We start from the raw sequence: 16,459 nt of genomic DNA, 5'->3' as shown, positions 1-16,459 counted from the left end.
GATACCCCGGCCAGGTCGATTAGAAAGGCCTGCTCGCAGAAGTGTTTCAGGGAGCGTTTTACAGTGATGAGTGGAGGTCGTTTGACCGCTGACCCATTACGGATGCAGGCAATGAGGCAGTGATCGCTGAGATCTTGGTTGAAGACAGCAGAGGTGTATTTAGAGGGGAAGTTGGTTAGGATGATATCTATGAGGGTGCCCGTGTTTAAGGTTTTGGGGAGGTACCTGGTAGGTTCATTGATTATTTGTGTGAGATTGAGGGTGGCTGGGGTGTTAAGCATGTTCCAGTTTAGGTCGCCTAGCAGCACGAACTCTGAAGATAGATGGGGGGCAATCAGTTCACATATGGTGTCCAGAGCACAGCTGGGGGCAGAGGGTGGTCTATAGCAGGCGGCAACGGTGAGAGACTTGTTTTTAGAGAGGTGGATTTTTAAAAGTAGAAGTTCAAATTGTTTGGGTACAGACCTGGATAGTAGGACAGAACTCTGCAGGCTATCTTTGCAGTAGATTGCAACACCGCCCCCTTTGGCAGTTCTATCTTGTCTGAAAATGTTGTAGTTTGGAATTAAAATGTCTGAGTTTTTGGTGGTCTTCCTAAGCCAGGATTCAGACACAGCTAGAACATCCGGGTTGGCAGAGTGTGCTAAAGCAGTGAATAGAACAAACTTAGGGAGGAGGCTTCTAATGTTAACATGCATGAAACCAAGGCTATTACGGTTACAGAAGTCGTCAAAAGAGAGCGCCTGAGGAATAGGAGTGGAGCTAGGCACTGCAGGGCCTGGATTCACCTCTACATCGCCAGAGGAACATAGGAGGAGTAGAATAAGGGTACGGCTAAAAGCTATGAGAATTGGTCGTCTAGAACGTCTGGAACATAGAGTAAAAGGAGGTTTCTGGGGGCGATAAAATAGCATCAAGGTATAATGTACAGACAAATGTATGGTAGGATGTGAATACAGTGGAGGTAAACCTAGGTATTGAGTGATGAAGAGAGAGATATTGTCTCTAGAAACATCGTTGAAACCAGGAGATGTCATTGCATGTGTGGGTGGTGGAACTAATAGGTTGGATAAGGTATAGTGAGCAGGACTAGAGGCTCTACAGTGAAATAAGCCAATAAACACTAACCAGAACAGAAATGGACAAGACATATTGACATTAAGGAGAGGCATGCTTAGTCGAGTGATCAAAAGGGTCCGGTGAGTGGAGAGGTTGGTTGGTGATTTAGACAGCTAGCCAGGGCATCGGTAGCAAGCTAGCATAGGATGGAGGTCTGTTGTTAGCCACCTCCTGCGCTCCATCAGTAGATTAGTGGGGTTCCGTGTGGTAGAGGGGATCAATCCAAATCACACAACAACAACAAAAATAAAAACAATAGATATAGTTATAGAGGCCCAAGAAGAAAACATAATAATAATAATAAAAAATAAAAATAAACAATTACTTGATTCACCATTAAAGGATTTATTTCATTTTGATATGCCTCACCATGGGAAGGCATAAGTGCATGTATATGTTATGAGAGGTCAATTTATTGCATACAGAGCAAAATGTATTAAAAATAAACAGAACGGAATTTGCAGCTTTCCTGGGATTGTCATCAGAGCAACACAATACACTGATTTTTGCTGTTGCTGCATAGCACACAAGTTCTGTATGACAGACTGAACAATAAAATGGTATCTACTATAAATAATATAAGCTATAGCTGACCCCTAAAATATGTTGATGGTATCATTCAGCATTTTCCCCATTAGATTCTGCATATTCTACCTAGTTCGAGTATATCCACAATGGTCTTTAACCCTCTTCATTGTGAACATACAGGAACTGAAACAGGGTTCTAACTTTGACACAGTAGGACGTTGAACAGTTATCTTCAGCAAATACATTGGACAATTCAGGAGAATGAACTCTCTGTCTCACTCCGTCAGCACAAATGTAGCTTGGCATTGTCATCTGTGTTAGATAAAGTTCTCACCAATACTCAACACTTAGGATTGTACCCAACTTTCTGTGAAAGTCCCATGTTCAGCGTTGGTGAATAATTTAATAATTTTCAAATAGCCTGTTAATTTATATAAAAAGCTTACATATTCAGTAAGAAAACATGCATGCAAGTTGCTTTCCAGGCAACAGGGGTCGAACTTTCATTTATCTGCTTTCCAAGATGTCAGTTTCAGAACAGAAGCCAGTCCAGCCACCTGTTCCAAATCTCTCAGCGCTGAGAGAGCGACATTACAAGAGGTCACAGGGTCATTCGGTTGAAACAATCCCTTTCATGTCATCATCTGTCCGGACTGGCGGCCATGTTTGACGCTCTCAGCTGCCACGCCAGCAAGCTTCACCTTTCGATCTTGATAACCTGCTCGCACATAATGGAGAGGTACTGGGTGAGTTTGACCATGAAGATGATGGCGGTGCCCCCCGTGAGCATACAGGAGGGCCAGAAGAGCGAGTGGAAGACGGGACTGTGGCCGTACTGCCGGGTCAGGAGGACACTCTCCTGCTGGTCGCTGGGGTCGTAGTAGCACAGGACCTGGTGGTGCGGCTTCAGGCGCTCTGAGATGTTCACGATAATGTGGTGCATGGCATTGGTGTCCTTCTGGCACTTTGGCACATAGAAACACTGGAAATAGAAAAGTGGGTGGGTAACATTGATGTTAGTTCGAGGGCTTTCAGCATGCATACCTAACCTACAGGCTTAGTAAGCATCCTTTGATAGTCAACATAAATATTTATTTGTATAAACATTTGTTCCTGTTGAGAGAAACAGGTACATAGCGCATCATGAGTCATGCATAGGGCTAGGAGTTTCCCAGACCACCTGAACAGGAAGAAGCAGGCTATGCTGGCTAGACAGGGCATGTGCGTGCGTCCGCGTTTGATTTTGTCCATCCCCACCAGATGAAATCGGAACACGCAGGTTGAAATATCAAAATGAACTCTGAACCAACTATATTAATTTGGGAACAGGTCAAAACACATGAAACATTCAGGGCCATTTAGCTAGCTAGCTTGCTGTTGCTAGCTAATTTGTCATGGGATATAAACACTGGGCGGTTATTTAACCTGAAATGCACAAGGTCCTTTTTTTCTGTATCTTTGTAGAATTTTTACCCATTTTGAATCACTCAAAATCTTGTGTTCTCTTCTCCGACAATTAATTCAGGGAAACCTAGTTATTTATTGTAATCTCTCCTCCATCGGTATTCTTCTTCTTCTGTGGACTTTATATGGCAACTTTATATGGCAACTGGACTGGAGTGTGGACCTTGGTTCATCTTTCAACAGCCGGCTGTTGTCACACTCGTTGAAAGGAGTAGACCAAGGCGCAGCGTGCGTAGAGTTCCTAAATATGATCCCCAATCAGAGACAACGATAAACAGCTGTCTCTGATTGGGAACCATACCAGGCCAACATAAACCATTAATCACCTAGATGACCCACCCTAGTCACTATCACGCCCCAACCAGCAGAGAATAAACAGCTCTCTATGGTCAGAGCGTGACAGTATCCCTCCCCCCAAAGGTGCGGACTCCGACCGCAAAACCTGACTCAATGGGAGAGGGTCCGGGTGGGCATCTACCGTCGGGGGGGGCGGCTCCGGTGGGGACCGTGTGTCGTCGCTGGAGGCACCGGACCATATATCGTCGCCGGGGGAACCGGACCGTAGATCATCACAGGAGGCTCTGGACTGAGAACCCCTGCTGAAGGCTCTGAACTGCAGACCGTCGCTGGAGGCTCTGGATTGCCGACCGTCGCTGGAGGCTCTGGACCGCTGACCGTCACTGGAGGCTCTGGACCGCCGACCATCGCTGGAGGTTCCGGACTGTAGACCGTCTCAGGAGGTTCCGGACTGTAGACCGTCTCAGGAGGTTCTGGACTGTAGGCCGTCTAAGGAGGTTCCGGACTGTGGACCATCTCAGGAGGTTCCGGACTGTAGACCGTCTCAGGAGGTTCCGGACTGTAGGCCTTCTCAGGAGGTTCTGGACTGTAGGCCGTCTAAGAAGGTTCTGGACTGTAGGCCGTCTAAGGAGGTTCCGGACTGTGGACCGTCTCAGGAGGTTCCGGACTGTAGACCGTCTCAGGAGGTTCCGGACTGTAGACCGTCTCAGGAGGTTCCGGACTGTAGACCGTCTCAGGAGGTTCTGGACTGTAGGCCATCTAAGGAGGTTCCGGACTGTGGACCATCTCAGGAGGTTCCGGACTGTGGACCGTCTCAGGAGGTTCCGGACTGTAGACCGTCTCTGGAGGTTCCGGACTGTAGACCGTCTCAGGAGGTTCCGGACTGTGGACCATCGTTGGGGGTTCTGGACTGTGATACGTCGCCGGAAGCTCTGGACTGAAAACTGTCGCCGGAAGCTCTGGACTGGGAACTGTCGCCAGAAGCTCTGGACTGTGGAGGAGCACTGGAGGCCTAATGCGTGGGGCCGGCACTGGTGGTACCGGGCTGATGACATGCACCTCAGGGCGAGTGCAGGGAAGAGGCACAGGACGTACTGGACTGTGGAGGCGCACTGGAGGCCTGATGTGTGGGACCGGTACAGGTGGCACCGGGTTGATGACACGCACATCGGGGGAAATTTGGGGGCTGCCTCTCGGGCTTCCGTCGTGGTACTGAATTTCGGAGTCGTCGTTGCTCCTCCTTCGCTGCCTCTGCCTACTTCCATGGCAGGGTCTTATCCCCTGCCATAACTTCCTCCCATGTCCATGATGTCCTCCACTCACTTTTCAGACGCTCGCTGACGCACGCAAGCAGTTTAGATGAAATGAGTGAATAACATGTATGTGTACATATGGTGTGGTCAGAATATCACAAGCCCTGTGTCAACATACGCTATCCAGTCTTTCACAACCTCCGTTCTGACCCTCCGTTCACCTCAAAGTTGGCGTCCCAGCTCTCCTCATTGTGGGATAAGCGGCTGACCCTGCCCGTGGTGTTGACACTGACGTAGACCTGCAGACAGGGGTACTTGGAGCCTCTCCAGCAGTCCGAGCCACAACTGTAAGAGCAGTTCATGTCTGCCGTGATGGTGGAGTTGAGCACGATACAGACACTCCCCTCTGTCCACACACTATATGGAGAGATAAAGGTAATAGTTCAAGGCTATTGTAGGATTTACACAGTGGCATGTAAATATAGATTTTTCTCTGTATTCAAATCAAATTGCAGAAAGATGTTGGGGTGTAACAATACCAGGTAGAGAGGTAGATGCGTCATTTTCACATTTCAATTTAGCATTTAAGCATTGCATTTTAGAATTGGCGCTGATAACCCTCCATAATACTGTGGCATGCTGTGCAGTGACTTGCACAAAGAAAAGACTGACAAACAAACATACCGCATCAACACTACAAAGGCAGATTGATTGAATTACAGTCTTTCAGAATGAACGAAAGCAGAGTCCACCCAAAAGTACAAAATCCACACAAAACAATCCACTGTCAGATTGATAGTCCAGTACCTGTCTGCATAGGAGCGCAGTACAGTGATGCCCAGGACAAAGTACATCATGGCCGACGCAATGACCATGCCCAGGCCTAGGAGAATAGCCCGGTCCTCCCCAGCCTTCATAGCTGTCATCGTCTTCTTCTTGTCCAGCAGGTCAACATCTCGGAATTTCTGGTAGATGGACCTGAGGTAGTGGTCAGGCCAGTGTTGGGGTCAAGTCCATTTCAATTCATTTTACAAAGAGGATTTTTTTAGTTTGTTGAATCAGTTGACATTTTTCTAAATTTAAATTAGGAGAATCATTATCTGTTTCCTTCTTGGAGGAACCCCCACTGCATGTCAGAAAGAATATATTAAAATGAATGACTAAAATATAGTGTTTTTAAGAGTGACAGTGTACCTTGTCGCTCCTCCTCCTGATGCTGCCCATCCCGTACTTTTGGCACCTGTCACAAAGAGCCTCTTTCCAGATGTCTCACGACCTCCTCTTCTCACAGAAGAAGTGGTGCGGAAAGACTGATGGAATGACCTGCACAAAATAACAGTCTGTTATCACTCTAGACCAGTGGTTCCCAACCTTTTTTGGTTACTGTACCAGCAACTGAATTTTGCTCTTACCGGAGTACCCCTGAAGTACCCCGTCATGTGCATTTTACCAGTAGGCCAATGGTTTTATGAGTCTTCTCAAGTACCCCCTGTGGATAGGCCAAGTACCCCTGGTTGGGAATCACTGCTCTATTCAACATACCTGTTTGTTCTCAGACACTTGCCAACAGTTCAACTTGCTGGACAGTTGGCAATGAGATATACTACTGCAGGGTTTCCTAAACTCGGTCCTCGCGACCCCAAGGGGGGCATGTTTTTCTTTTCTTTTCCCCCTAGCACTACATGGCTTCAAATAATCAACTAATATTTAAGCTTTGATCATTTGAATCAGCTGTGTAGTGTTAAAAATACATTTGAGGATCGAATTTGGGAAACTACCCTGTTAACTACCCTGTTAAATATGCTGTTAACTACCCTGCTAACTACCCTGTTAACTACCCTGTTAACTACCCTGCTAACTACCCTGTTAACTACCCCGCTAACTACCCTGTTAACTACCCTGTTAACTACCCTGTTATATATGATGTTAACTACCCTGTTAACTACCCTGTTAACTACCCTGTTAACTACCCTGCTAACTACCCTGTTAACTACCCTGTTAACTACCCTGTTAACTACCCTGCTAACTACCCAGTTAACTACCCTGCTAACTACCCTGTTAACTACCCTGTTAACTACCCTGTTATATATGCTGTTAACTACCCTGTTAACTACCCTGTTAACTACCCTGTTAACTACCCTGTTAACTACCCTGTTATATATGCTGTTAACTACCCTGTTAACTACCCTGTTAACTACCCTGCTAACTACCCTGTTAACTACCCTGTTAACTACCCTGTTATATATGCTGTTAACTACCCTGTTAACTACCCTGCTAACTACCCTGTTAACTACCCTGCTAACTACCCTGCTAACTACCCTGTTATATATGCTGTTAACTACCCTGTTAACTACCCTGTTAACTACCCTGCTAACTACCCTGTTATATATGCGGTTAACTACCCTGCTAACTACCCTGTTAAATATGCTGTTAACTACCCTGTTAACTACCCTGTTATATATGCTGTTAACTACCCTGTTAACTACCCTGTTAAGTATACTGTTAACTACCCTGTTAACTACCCTGTCAACTACCCTGTTATATATGCTGTTAAATATGCTGTTAACTACCCTGTTAAGTACCCTGCTAACTACCCTGTTAAGTATACTGTTAACTACCCTGTTAACTACCCTGTTAAGTATACTGTTAACTACCCTGTTAACTACCCTGTTAAGTATACTGTTAACTACCCTGTTATATATGCTGTTAACTACCCTGTTAACTACCCTGTTAAGTATACTGTTAACTACCCTGTTAAGTATACTGTTAACTACCCTGTTAAGTATACTGTTAACTACCCTGTTAACTACCCTGTTAAGTATACTGTTAACTACCCTGTTAACTACCCTGTTATATATGCTGTTAAATACCCTGTTAACTACCCTGTTAACTACCCTGTTAAGTATACTGTTAACTACCCTGTTATATATGCTGTTAACTATCCATTATATTGTGCCATTACTACATACGGTTTTCGACTACTAGATAGTACAGATAGACAGATCAACAGTAGTTATACATTTTGCTCAATAGCGATTTCATAGATTATATATCAAGGAATGAAATGGCATGAATCATACTCAATGACAGATTGTCAACTATAACATTAATTTAGATTAATGATGGTAATTCATTGTATTTCTTCACCGTAAATCTTCAGTCAACCCGATTATGACCACTCTTGCCCACTTTCGTGTCGTGGAAACAACACTGAACTAGAACACTATTGTTTGAAACATAGCTTTACCATCACAGAGAAACATGTTAAAAGATGCTCTACTGTTGTTTCAAGATAGTTGTGCAACTCAAAGACAGAAAGCCTACCTGTGTTCCATAATTTGACGTCAAATTCACCATGTGTGAAATCTCAAAGATAGAGATAGAGCAAAAGAAAGCCTACCTGTGTTGCATGACTTTGCTGTCAAATTCACTACGTGTGAAAGCCAAGGTGTTGACAAAATATTATTTGGTTTATACAATTCAAAAGTAACGACTAAGTATTTATCCTACGACATCAACAAGTACGTAGTCGTGATCCACCATAACCAGGAAGAAGAACAAATGACTTGAATAGGACAGAAGTGTTCCTTTAATATAGTTGACATTCAGGTGCAGCGCCACCAGCTAAACAAACATCTCATTTTGCAACACAAAGAAACGTTAATAAGGTGAGACAGGAGGATCGATGAACATGGATAAAAGGTGTTAATGTCGATGAACTTGTCATGAAAGACGTAGCTCCTGGAGCATGAACCATATGAATGCAACCCCTGTCAACACGAACTCATTGTGTCCTCTCATTTAACATCACACTGAATCATGGTCACTGAACATTCCACCCAATAGCACACAGCTTTCTCCCATTAAAAGTCGCATGCATATTCAATTGGGCAGCAGCCAGGCCCATGTTCTTTAGCACTGGGGATTTTAGCATGTAAATCCTGGTGGGGCAAAAAATAAAAACATGTGTTATGTAGATTGTCGACTTGATTCATGATGATGACTGCTTGTCTAACTTGCTAGCTAAGATTTTGAAAGTATGATGTTGACATGAGTCCAATCAAAACTACGGTAGATATGTGATTTGACGTCGGTTTGTCTGTTGCCAATGACCGTGAGCCTTCTTGAATGGGCATTTCTAATGTAACTCTATGGCAGCACCCAAGGAGCTTGATTTTTCGAGCTCTCTCTCTCTCTCTCTCTCTCTCTCTCTCTCTCTCTCTCTCTCTCTCTCTCTCTCTCTCTCTCTCTCTCTCTCTCTCTCTCTCTCTCTCTCTCTCTCTCTCTCTCTCTCTCTCTCTCTCTCTCTCTCTCTCTCTCTCTCTCTCTCTCTCTCTCTCTCTCTCTCTCTCTCTCTCTCTCTCTCTCTCTCTCTCTCTCTCTCTCTCTCTCTCTCTCTCTCTCTCTCTCTCTCTCTCTCTCTCTCTCTCTCTCTCTCTCTCTCTCGGGCGTGGTTCCCAATCTCGGCCTGATTGTCTGTGCCAGCTGGAATCACTTATCTTCCCTTTATATGTTCTGTAACCAGTGTTTCTTGTTGTCAGATCGTTGTTACTTCTCTGAGTTTGTGTCGTGTGTCCGTGCTCATCTCTCACCGCCCTTGTGTGGATTATCTGCTGTGCTCCCTCCTACCCATCCGGACACACTCCCCTGGATTTCTCAGCACGCTATCATCGGAAGATGCGCCTTAGTCCCTGGGTCGGATTCCGTCTGAGTACAGTCTGTCTGTCCTGTTGCTGCTGTAAACTGTATTCATTAAACCATCGTTGCTTGCATCTTGCATCCGCCTCTGTATTGTCACACAGGTACTCTACAGATTGTGTCATGGAAACAGCCAGTTCATTTAAGCAGTGAAAATGCATTTTCCTATTTTATATACAGTGCCTTTGGAAAGTATTCACACCCCTTGACTTTTTCCACATTTTGTTACATTACAGCTTTATTCTAAAATTGATTAAATAAATAAAAATATCAGCAATCTACACACAATACCCCATAATGACAAAGTGAAAACATGTTTTTAGACACTTTTTGCACATTTCTTAAAGATAAAAAACAGAAATAAGTTATTGACATAAGTATTCAGAACCTTTGCTATGAGACTCGAAATTGAGCTCAGGTGCATCCTGTTTCCATTGATCATCCTTGAGTTTCTACAACTTGATTGGAGTCCACCTGTGGTAAATTCAATTGATTGGACATGATTGGGAAAGGCACTCCTGTCTATATGAGGTCCCACATTTGTAAGTGCATGTCAGAGCAAAAACCAAGCCATGTGAGGTCCAAAAGAATTGTCCGTAAAGCTCAGAGACAGGATTGTGTCGAGGTACAAATCTGGGGAAGGGTACCAAAACATTTCTGCATCATTGAAGGTCCAAGAACACAGTGGCTTCTATCATTCTTAAATGGAAGAAGTTTGGAATCACCAAGAGACTTCCTAGAGCTGGCCATCCGCCCAAACTGAGCAATCGGTGGAGAAGGGCCTTGGTCAGGGAGGTCCAGAATTCATCTGTGAAGATGGGATAACCTTCCAAAAGGACAACCATCTCTACAGTACTCCACCAATCAGACCTTTATGGAAGCCACTCCTCAGTAAAAGGCACATGACAGCCCACATGAAGTTTGCCAAAAGGCACCGAACGACTCTCAGACCATGAGAAACAAGATTCTCTGGTCTGATGAAACCAAGATTGAACTCTTTGGCCTGAATGCTAGGTGTCACGTCTGGAGTAAACTTGGCACCATCCCTACTGTGATGCATGGTGGTGGCAGCAACATGCTGTGGGGATGTTTTTCAGTGGCAGGGACTGGGATACTAGTCAGGATCGAGGGAGATGAACGGAGCAAACTACAGAGATATCCTTGATGAAAACCTACTCCAGAGCGTTCAGGACCGCTGACTGGGGTGAAAGGCCACCTTCCAACAGGATAATGACCCTAAGCAGACATCCAAGACAACGCAGGAGTAGCTTCGGGACAAGTCAAATCAAATCAAATTTTATTGGTCACATACACATTGTTTGCAGATGTTAGCATCGTAGCACCATTCGGTGCAAAAACTCGACTTACCAGTTGCGGCCCACTTGTTGGAAGCAAACCACTCGATTTCGTCCCTACATTATATCGGCATTGAACATGTCACCCTCCCTAGGAGAGGGGGTGACCTCGACAATTTATTGTTAAAACGAGAGGCTGCCTGGATCTTTAATTTAAGGACTCTTGCTCCCTTCGGTCTCAACGTGGACTTTGATCTGAAACCATTCTAGTGATTATTGTGATTTTGCTATTCATTGTAAATGTTTGTAGGCCTATGTAGCCAAATTGTATCTATGATCGGAAAGAAAGGAAAGAAATTCCACAAATTAACTTTAAACAAGGCACACTTGTTAATTGAAATGCATTCCAGGTGACAACCTCATGAAGCTGGTTGAGAGAATGCTAAGAGTGTGCAAAGCTGCAATCAAGGCAAAGGGTGGCTACTTTGAGGAATTACATTTGTTTACCACTTTTTTGGTTACTACATGATTCCATATGTGTTATTTCATAGTTTAGATTTTTTCACTATTCTACAATGTGGAAAATATTAAAAATAAAGAAAAATCCTTGAATGTATATTTTATGTTTTATTTTTCAACCTTTATTTAACTAAGCAAGTCAGTTAAAAATATAGGACAAACACAGGTCACGACAAGAGAGACACCACAACACTACATAAAGAGAGACCTAAGACAACAACATAGCAGCAACACATAACAACACAGCATGGTAGCAACACAACATGGTAGCAGCTAAAATCATGGTACAAACATTATGGGGCACAGATAACAGCACAAAGGCATGAAGGTAGAGACAATATTACATCACGCGAACCAACCACAACTGTCAGTAAGAATGTCCATGACTGAGTATTTGAATGAAGAGATGGAGATAAAACTGTCCCGTTTGAGTGTTTGTTGCAGCTCATTTGAGTGTTTGTTGCAGCTCATTCCAGTCGCTAGCTGCAGCGAACTGAAAAGAGGAACGACCCAGGGATGTGTGTGCTTTGGGGCCCTTTAACAGAATGGGACTGGCAGAACGGATGTTGTATGTGGAGGATGAGGGCTGCAGTAGGTATCTCAGAAAAGAGGGTTTTATAAATAAGCATCAAACAGTGGGTCTTGCAACGGGTATACAGAGATGACCAGTTTACAGAGGAGTTTACAGAGGAGTATAGAGTGCAGTTATGTGTCCAATAAGGAACATTGGTGACAAATCTGATGGCCGAATGGTAAGGAACATCTAGCCCCTCGAGAGCACCCTTACCTGCCAATCTATAAATTACGTCTCCGTAATCTATATATATTAATTTCAGGACTTACTGGAGAAAATGGGAGACAGTATTCAACTAACCATTGTTGTGGAAAATTAGATCCAAAGATTAAATCAGAGACTTAGATCCATTATATAATAGAAAAATCTTTAGTACAAGCAGCTGCAGTGGAGATGTACCTCTGGTTTCACAGGGAAGAACTCAAAGAGTAAATGGTTCCATGTCTCTTATATTGTGGGAGGTGACGATACAATCATATTGTTTACACAACAGTTCTTTATACAAGCAAAAGTTCCGGGAACACAATGGCCTTGTGTTAGGGTGCAGACATATCAGGAGTCTATGAAAGGCATGACATCACAGTCCAACACAGAACATATCCCCTTGAGAAGTTACAACAGCTCACCCCAAATTCTGCCATCACACCATCATAAAGCCCCCTACACATAAACATGGAGAAGAACGTATTGGTTATAGATGGTTGCGTACGTTTTACAGTCACCACCATTTTGAGAGAGTAATTAAGAATAAGCCCATACGTCCTCCATGTTATTGAATAATGTAACGGTTACTGTACCTCTCTGTATTCCCATTATCTCTCTAATGACGCATGTCCTCCTAATGCCGCTGACCTTGTGTGACAAACTCCATGCTACTTTACTTAGGTTATTTACTACTCTCAAATGCTTTCCCAACGTTTAGTTTTGTATTACAGTATAATCACCACACCTCTGAATTTGTTGAATGTGTCATTTTCAGTCTCTGTTGATGTGTTGATGCTTTAGTTCATGTCAAATCATTAGAAAGTGTTATCAATGTCAACTTTCCAACTTGTACTTTTTGCTTGTTAAATGTGATGTTCAAAGTATGCTTGAAAATCACTTAAATCAGTATAACAGTATAACTGTAGACCGTCCCCTCGCCCATACCTGGGCGCGAACCAGGGACCCTCTGCACACATCAACAACAGTCACCCACGAAGCATCATTACCCATCGCTCCACAAAAGGCACGGCCCTTGCAGAGCAAGGGGAACTACTACTTCAAGGTCTCAGAGCAAGTGACGTCACCGATTGAAATGCTATTTAGTGCGCACCACCGCTAACTAAGCTAGCTATTTCACATCCGTTACATCAGCAACCAATGTGTTTGAGTTGACATTACACATGAGTTTGAGTTGACATTACATGAGTTTGAGTTGACATTAAATATGAGTTTGACTGGACAAGACATATGAGTTTGAGTTGACATGACATAAGAGTTTGGGTTGACATGACATATGAGTTTGAGTTGACATTGCACATGAGTTTGACTGGACAAGACATATGAGTTTGAGTTGACATGACATAAGAGTTTGGGTTGACATGACATATGAGTTTGGGTTGACATTACGCATGAGTTTGACTGGACAAGACATATTAATCATAAGCAAAGGAAAGTGAGTGATAATGATGTTGGTTATAGGGTTTATTTCTTTGGTTACAACCCCTCTGGGAAATTGTCTTTGATAGTCCACAGTTTAGTGCGTGCTAAGTCCACCATAAGGTCGGGCATTTTTACACTCACCACAGGCCACAATGCATTTCAAAGCTGGCCCATACTAATAATCTGCCTCTGACTGCTTGGGGATGACAACATCTGCTTCTTATACAATGTCGCAGGATGTATCTTCTGCCTTGTCCTTCGAGTGGTTATTGCTCTGTGGCCAGGTGTCCCCGTATTTAGTCTTTAGAAAGACACATGCTCCACTGAAAGACACATGCTCCGCTGAAAGACACATGCTCCACTGAAAGACACATGCTCCACTGAAAGACACATGCTCCACTGAAAGACACATGCTCCACTGAAAGGCACGTGCTCCACTGAAAGACACATGCTCCACTGAAAAAACACATGCTCCGCTGAAAGACATACTACTGAAAGACACATGCTCCACTGAAAGACATACTCTACTGAAAGACATACTACTGATAGACACATGCTCCACTGAAAGACATACTACTGAAAGACATACTCAACTGAAAGACATACTACTGAAAGACACATGCTCCACTGAAAGACACATGCTCCACTGAAAGACACATGCTCCACTGAAAGACACATGCTCCACTGAAAGACATACTACTGAAAGACACATGCTCCACTGAAAGACATACTACTGAAAGACATACTCTACTGAAAGACATACTACTGAAAGACACATGCTCCACTGAAAGACATACTACTGAAAGACATACTCTACTGAAAGACATACTACTGAAAGACACATGCTCCACTTATAGACACATGCTCAATTTTAATGCTCCCAGCATGAAGCAGAATAAACTACACATTGGGCACAAACTGGTTGAATCAACGTTGTTTCAACGTAATTTGTCAACGTATTGTGACATGGGATCTATGTGGAAAATACATCGGATTGGGAAAAGTCTTCAAGCTAGTAAACTGTTGTTTTGAGGGTGAAATTTCAACCACAGAATTATGTCATCATGGTAACCAATTTTCAACGTAGACTAATCTTGTATACAATATGTTGAATTTGTACCTTTGAAACAAAGTCCGATCTTCAATGTTAAAATCAATAGGCTATGCAGCACCTCCTACTGAGGAGTTTATCTATATACTGCAATGTATTTAGTTTCCCATCCAAGGTTCTAACCAAGCCCAAACCTGCTTAGGTTTCATATTTGTCTGCTGGTTATTACCAATATGCTATCATGAGAATGAGTATTGAGAGGTCTCTTTATAACTAAATACAGTGGGGCAAAAAAGTATTTAGTCAGCCATCAATTGTGCAAGTTCTCCCACTTAAAAAGATGACAGAGGCCTGTAATTTTCATCATAGGTACACTTCACATATGACAGACAAAATTAGATCCAGAAAATCATATTGTAGGATTTTAATGAATTTATTTGCAAATTATGGTGGAAAATAAGCGTTCCCTGCCTGCACCTGCTCGCCCGTCCAGCATCACTACTCTGGACGGCTCTGACTTAAAATACGTGGACAACTACAAATACCTAGGTGTCTGGTTAGACCATAAACTCTCCTTCCAGACTCACATTAAGCATCTCCAATCCAAAATTAAATCTAGAATTGGCTTCCTATATCGCAACCAAGCATCCTTCACTCATGCTGCCAAACATACCCTCGTAAAACTGACTATCCTACCGATCCTCGACTTTGGTGATGTCATCTATAAAATAGCCTCCCACACTCTACTCAACAAACTGAATGCAGTCTATCACAGTGCCATTTTGTCACCAAAGCCCTATACACTACCCACCATTGCGACCTGTACGCTCTCATAGGTTGGCCCTCGCTTCATACTCATCGCCAAACCCACTGGCTACAGGTTATCTACAAGTCTCTGCTAGGTAAAGCCCCGCCTCATCTCAACTCACTGGTCACCATAGCAGCACCCACTCGTACCACGCACTCCAGCAGATATATCTCACTGGTCACTCCCAAAGCCAATTCCTCCTTTGGTCATCTTTCCTTCCAGTTCTCTGCTGCCAATGACTGGAACGAACTGCAAAAATCTCTGAAGCTGGAGACTCATATCTCCCTCACTAGCTTTAAGAACCAGCTGTCAGAGCAGCTCACAGATCACTGCACCTGTTCATAGCCCATCTGTAAACAGCCCATCTATCTACCTCATCCCCATACTGTATTTATTTATTTTGCTCCTTTTGCACCCCAGTATCTCTACTTGCACATCCATCTTTGGCACATCTACCATTCCAGTGTTTAAATTGCTATATTGTAATTACTTTGTCACCATGACCTATTTATTGCCTTAACTCCCTTATCTTACCTCATTTGCACTCACTGTATATAGACTTTTTGTTTTCTTTTGTTCTACTGTATTATTGACTAAGTTTTGTTTATTCCGTGTGTAACTCTGTGTTGTTGTATGTGTTGAATTTGCTATGCTTTATCTTGGCCAGGTCGCAGTTGCAAATGAGAACTTGTTCTCAACTAGCCTACCTGGTTAAATAAAGGTGTATAATTTTTTTTTAAATACAAAAAAGTGCTGAGGAGGGCATGGCTGTCTGTAGTGCTGGGGAGGGCATGGCTGTCTGTAGTGCTGGGGAGGGCATGGCTGTCTGTAATGCTGGGGAGGGCATGGCTGTCTGTAATGCTGGGGAGGGCATGGCTGTCTGTAGTGCTGGGGAGGGCATGGCTGTCTGTAGTGCTGGGGAGGGCATGGCTGTCTGTAGTGCTGGGGAGGGCATGGCTGTCTGTAGTGCTGGGGAGGGCATGGCTGTCTGTAGTGCTGGGGAGGGCATGGCAGTCTGTAGTGCTGGGGAGGGCATGGCTGTCTGTAGTGCTGGGGAGGGCATGGCTGTCTGTAGTGCTGGGGAGGGCATGGCTTTCTGTAGCGCTGGGGAGGGCATGGCTGTCTGTAGTGCTGGGGAGGGCATGGCTGTCTGTAGTGCTGGGGAGGGCATGGCTCTCTGTAGTGCTGGGGAGGGCATGGCTGTCTGTA

At 43.9% G+C, this 16,459-nt stretch overlaps 1 protein-coding gene across 1 annotated transcript; it reads right to left on the bottom strand.

Annotated features, from left to right (window-relative positions):
• Positions 1-1,444: 1,444 nt before the first annotated feature.
• Positions 1,445-8,262, bottom strand: LOC109872304 (calcium-activated potassium channel subunit beta-2-like). Its single transcript, XM_020463494.2, has 5 exons — positions 8,062-8,262; positions 5,856-5,984; positions 5,469-5,639; positions 4,883-5,078; positions 1,445-2,629 (listed from the first exon to the last, which is right to left on the bottom strand). The coding sequence occupies exons 1-5, from the start codon at positions 8,070-8,072 to the stop codon at positions 2,345-2,347; spliced, it is 792 nt and encodes a 263-aa protein (XP_020319083.1). The 5' UTR covers positions 8,073-8,262; the 3' UTR covers positions 1,445-2,344.
• Positions 8,263-16,459: the final 8,197 nt, after the last annotated feature.

This window comes from Oncorhynchus kisutch, linkage group LG27 (assembly GCF_002021735.2).
Source record: "Oncorhynchus kisutch isolate 150728-3 linkage group LG27, Okis_V2, whole genome shotgun sequence".
Taxonomy (NCBI): Eukaryota; Metazoa; Chordata; class Actinopteri; order Salmoniformes; family Salmonidae; genus Oncorhynchus; species Oncorhynchus kisutch.
This window is presented reverse-complemented; position numbering and strand designations above follow the sequence as displayed.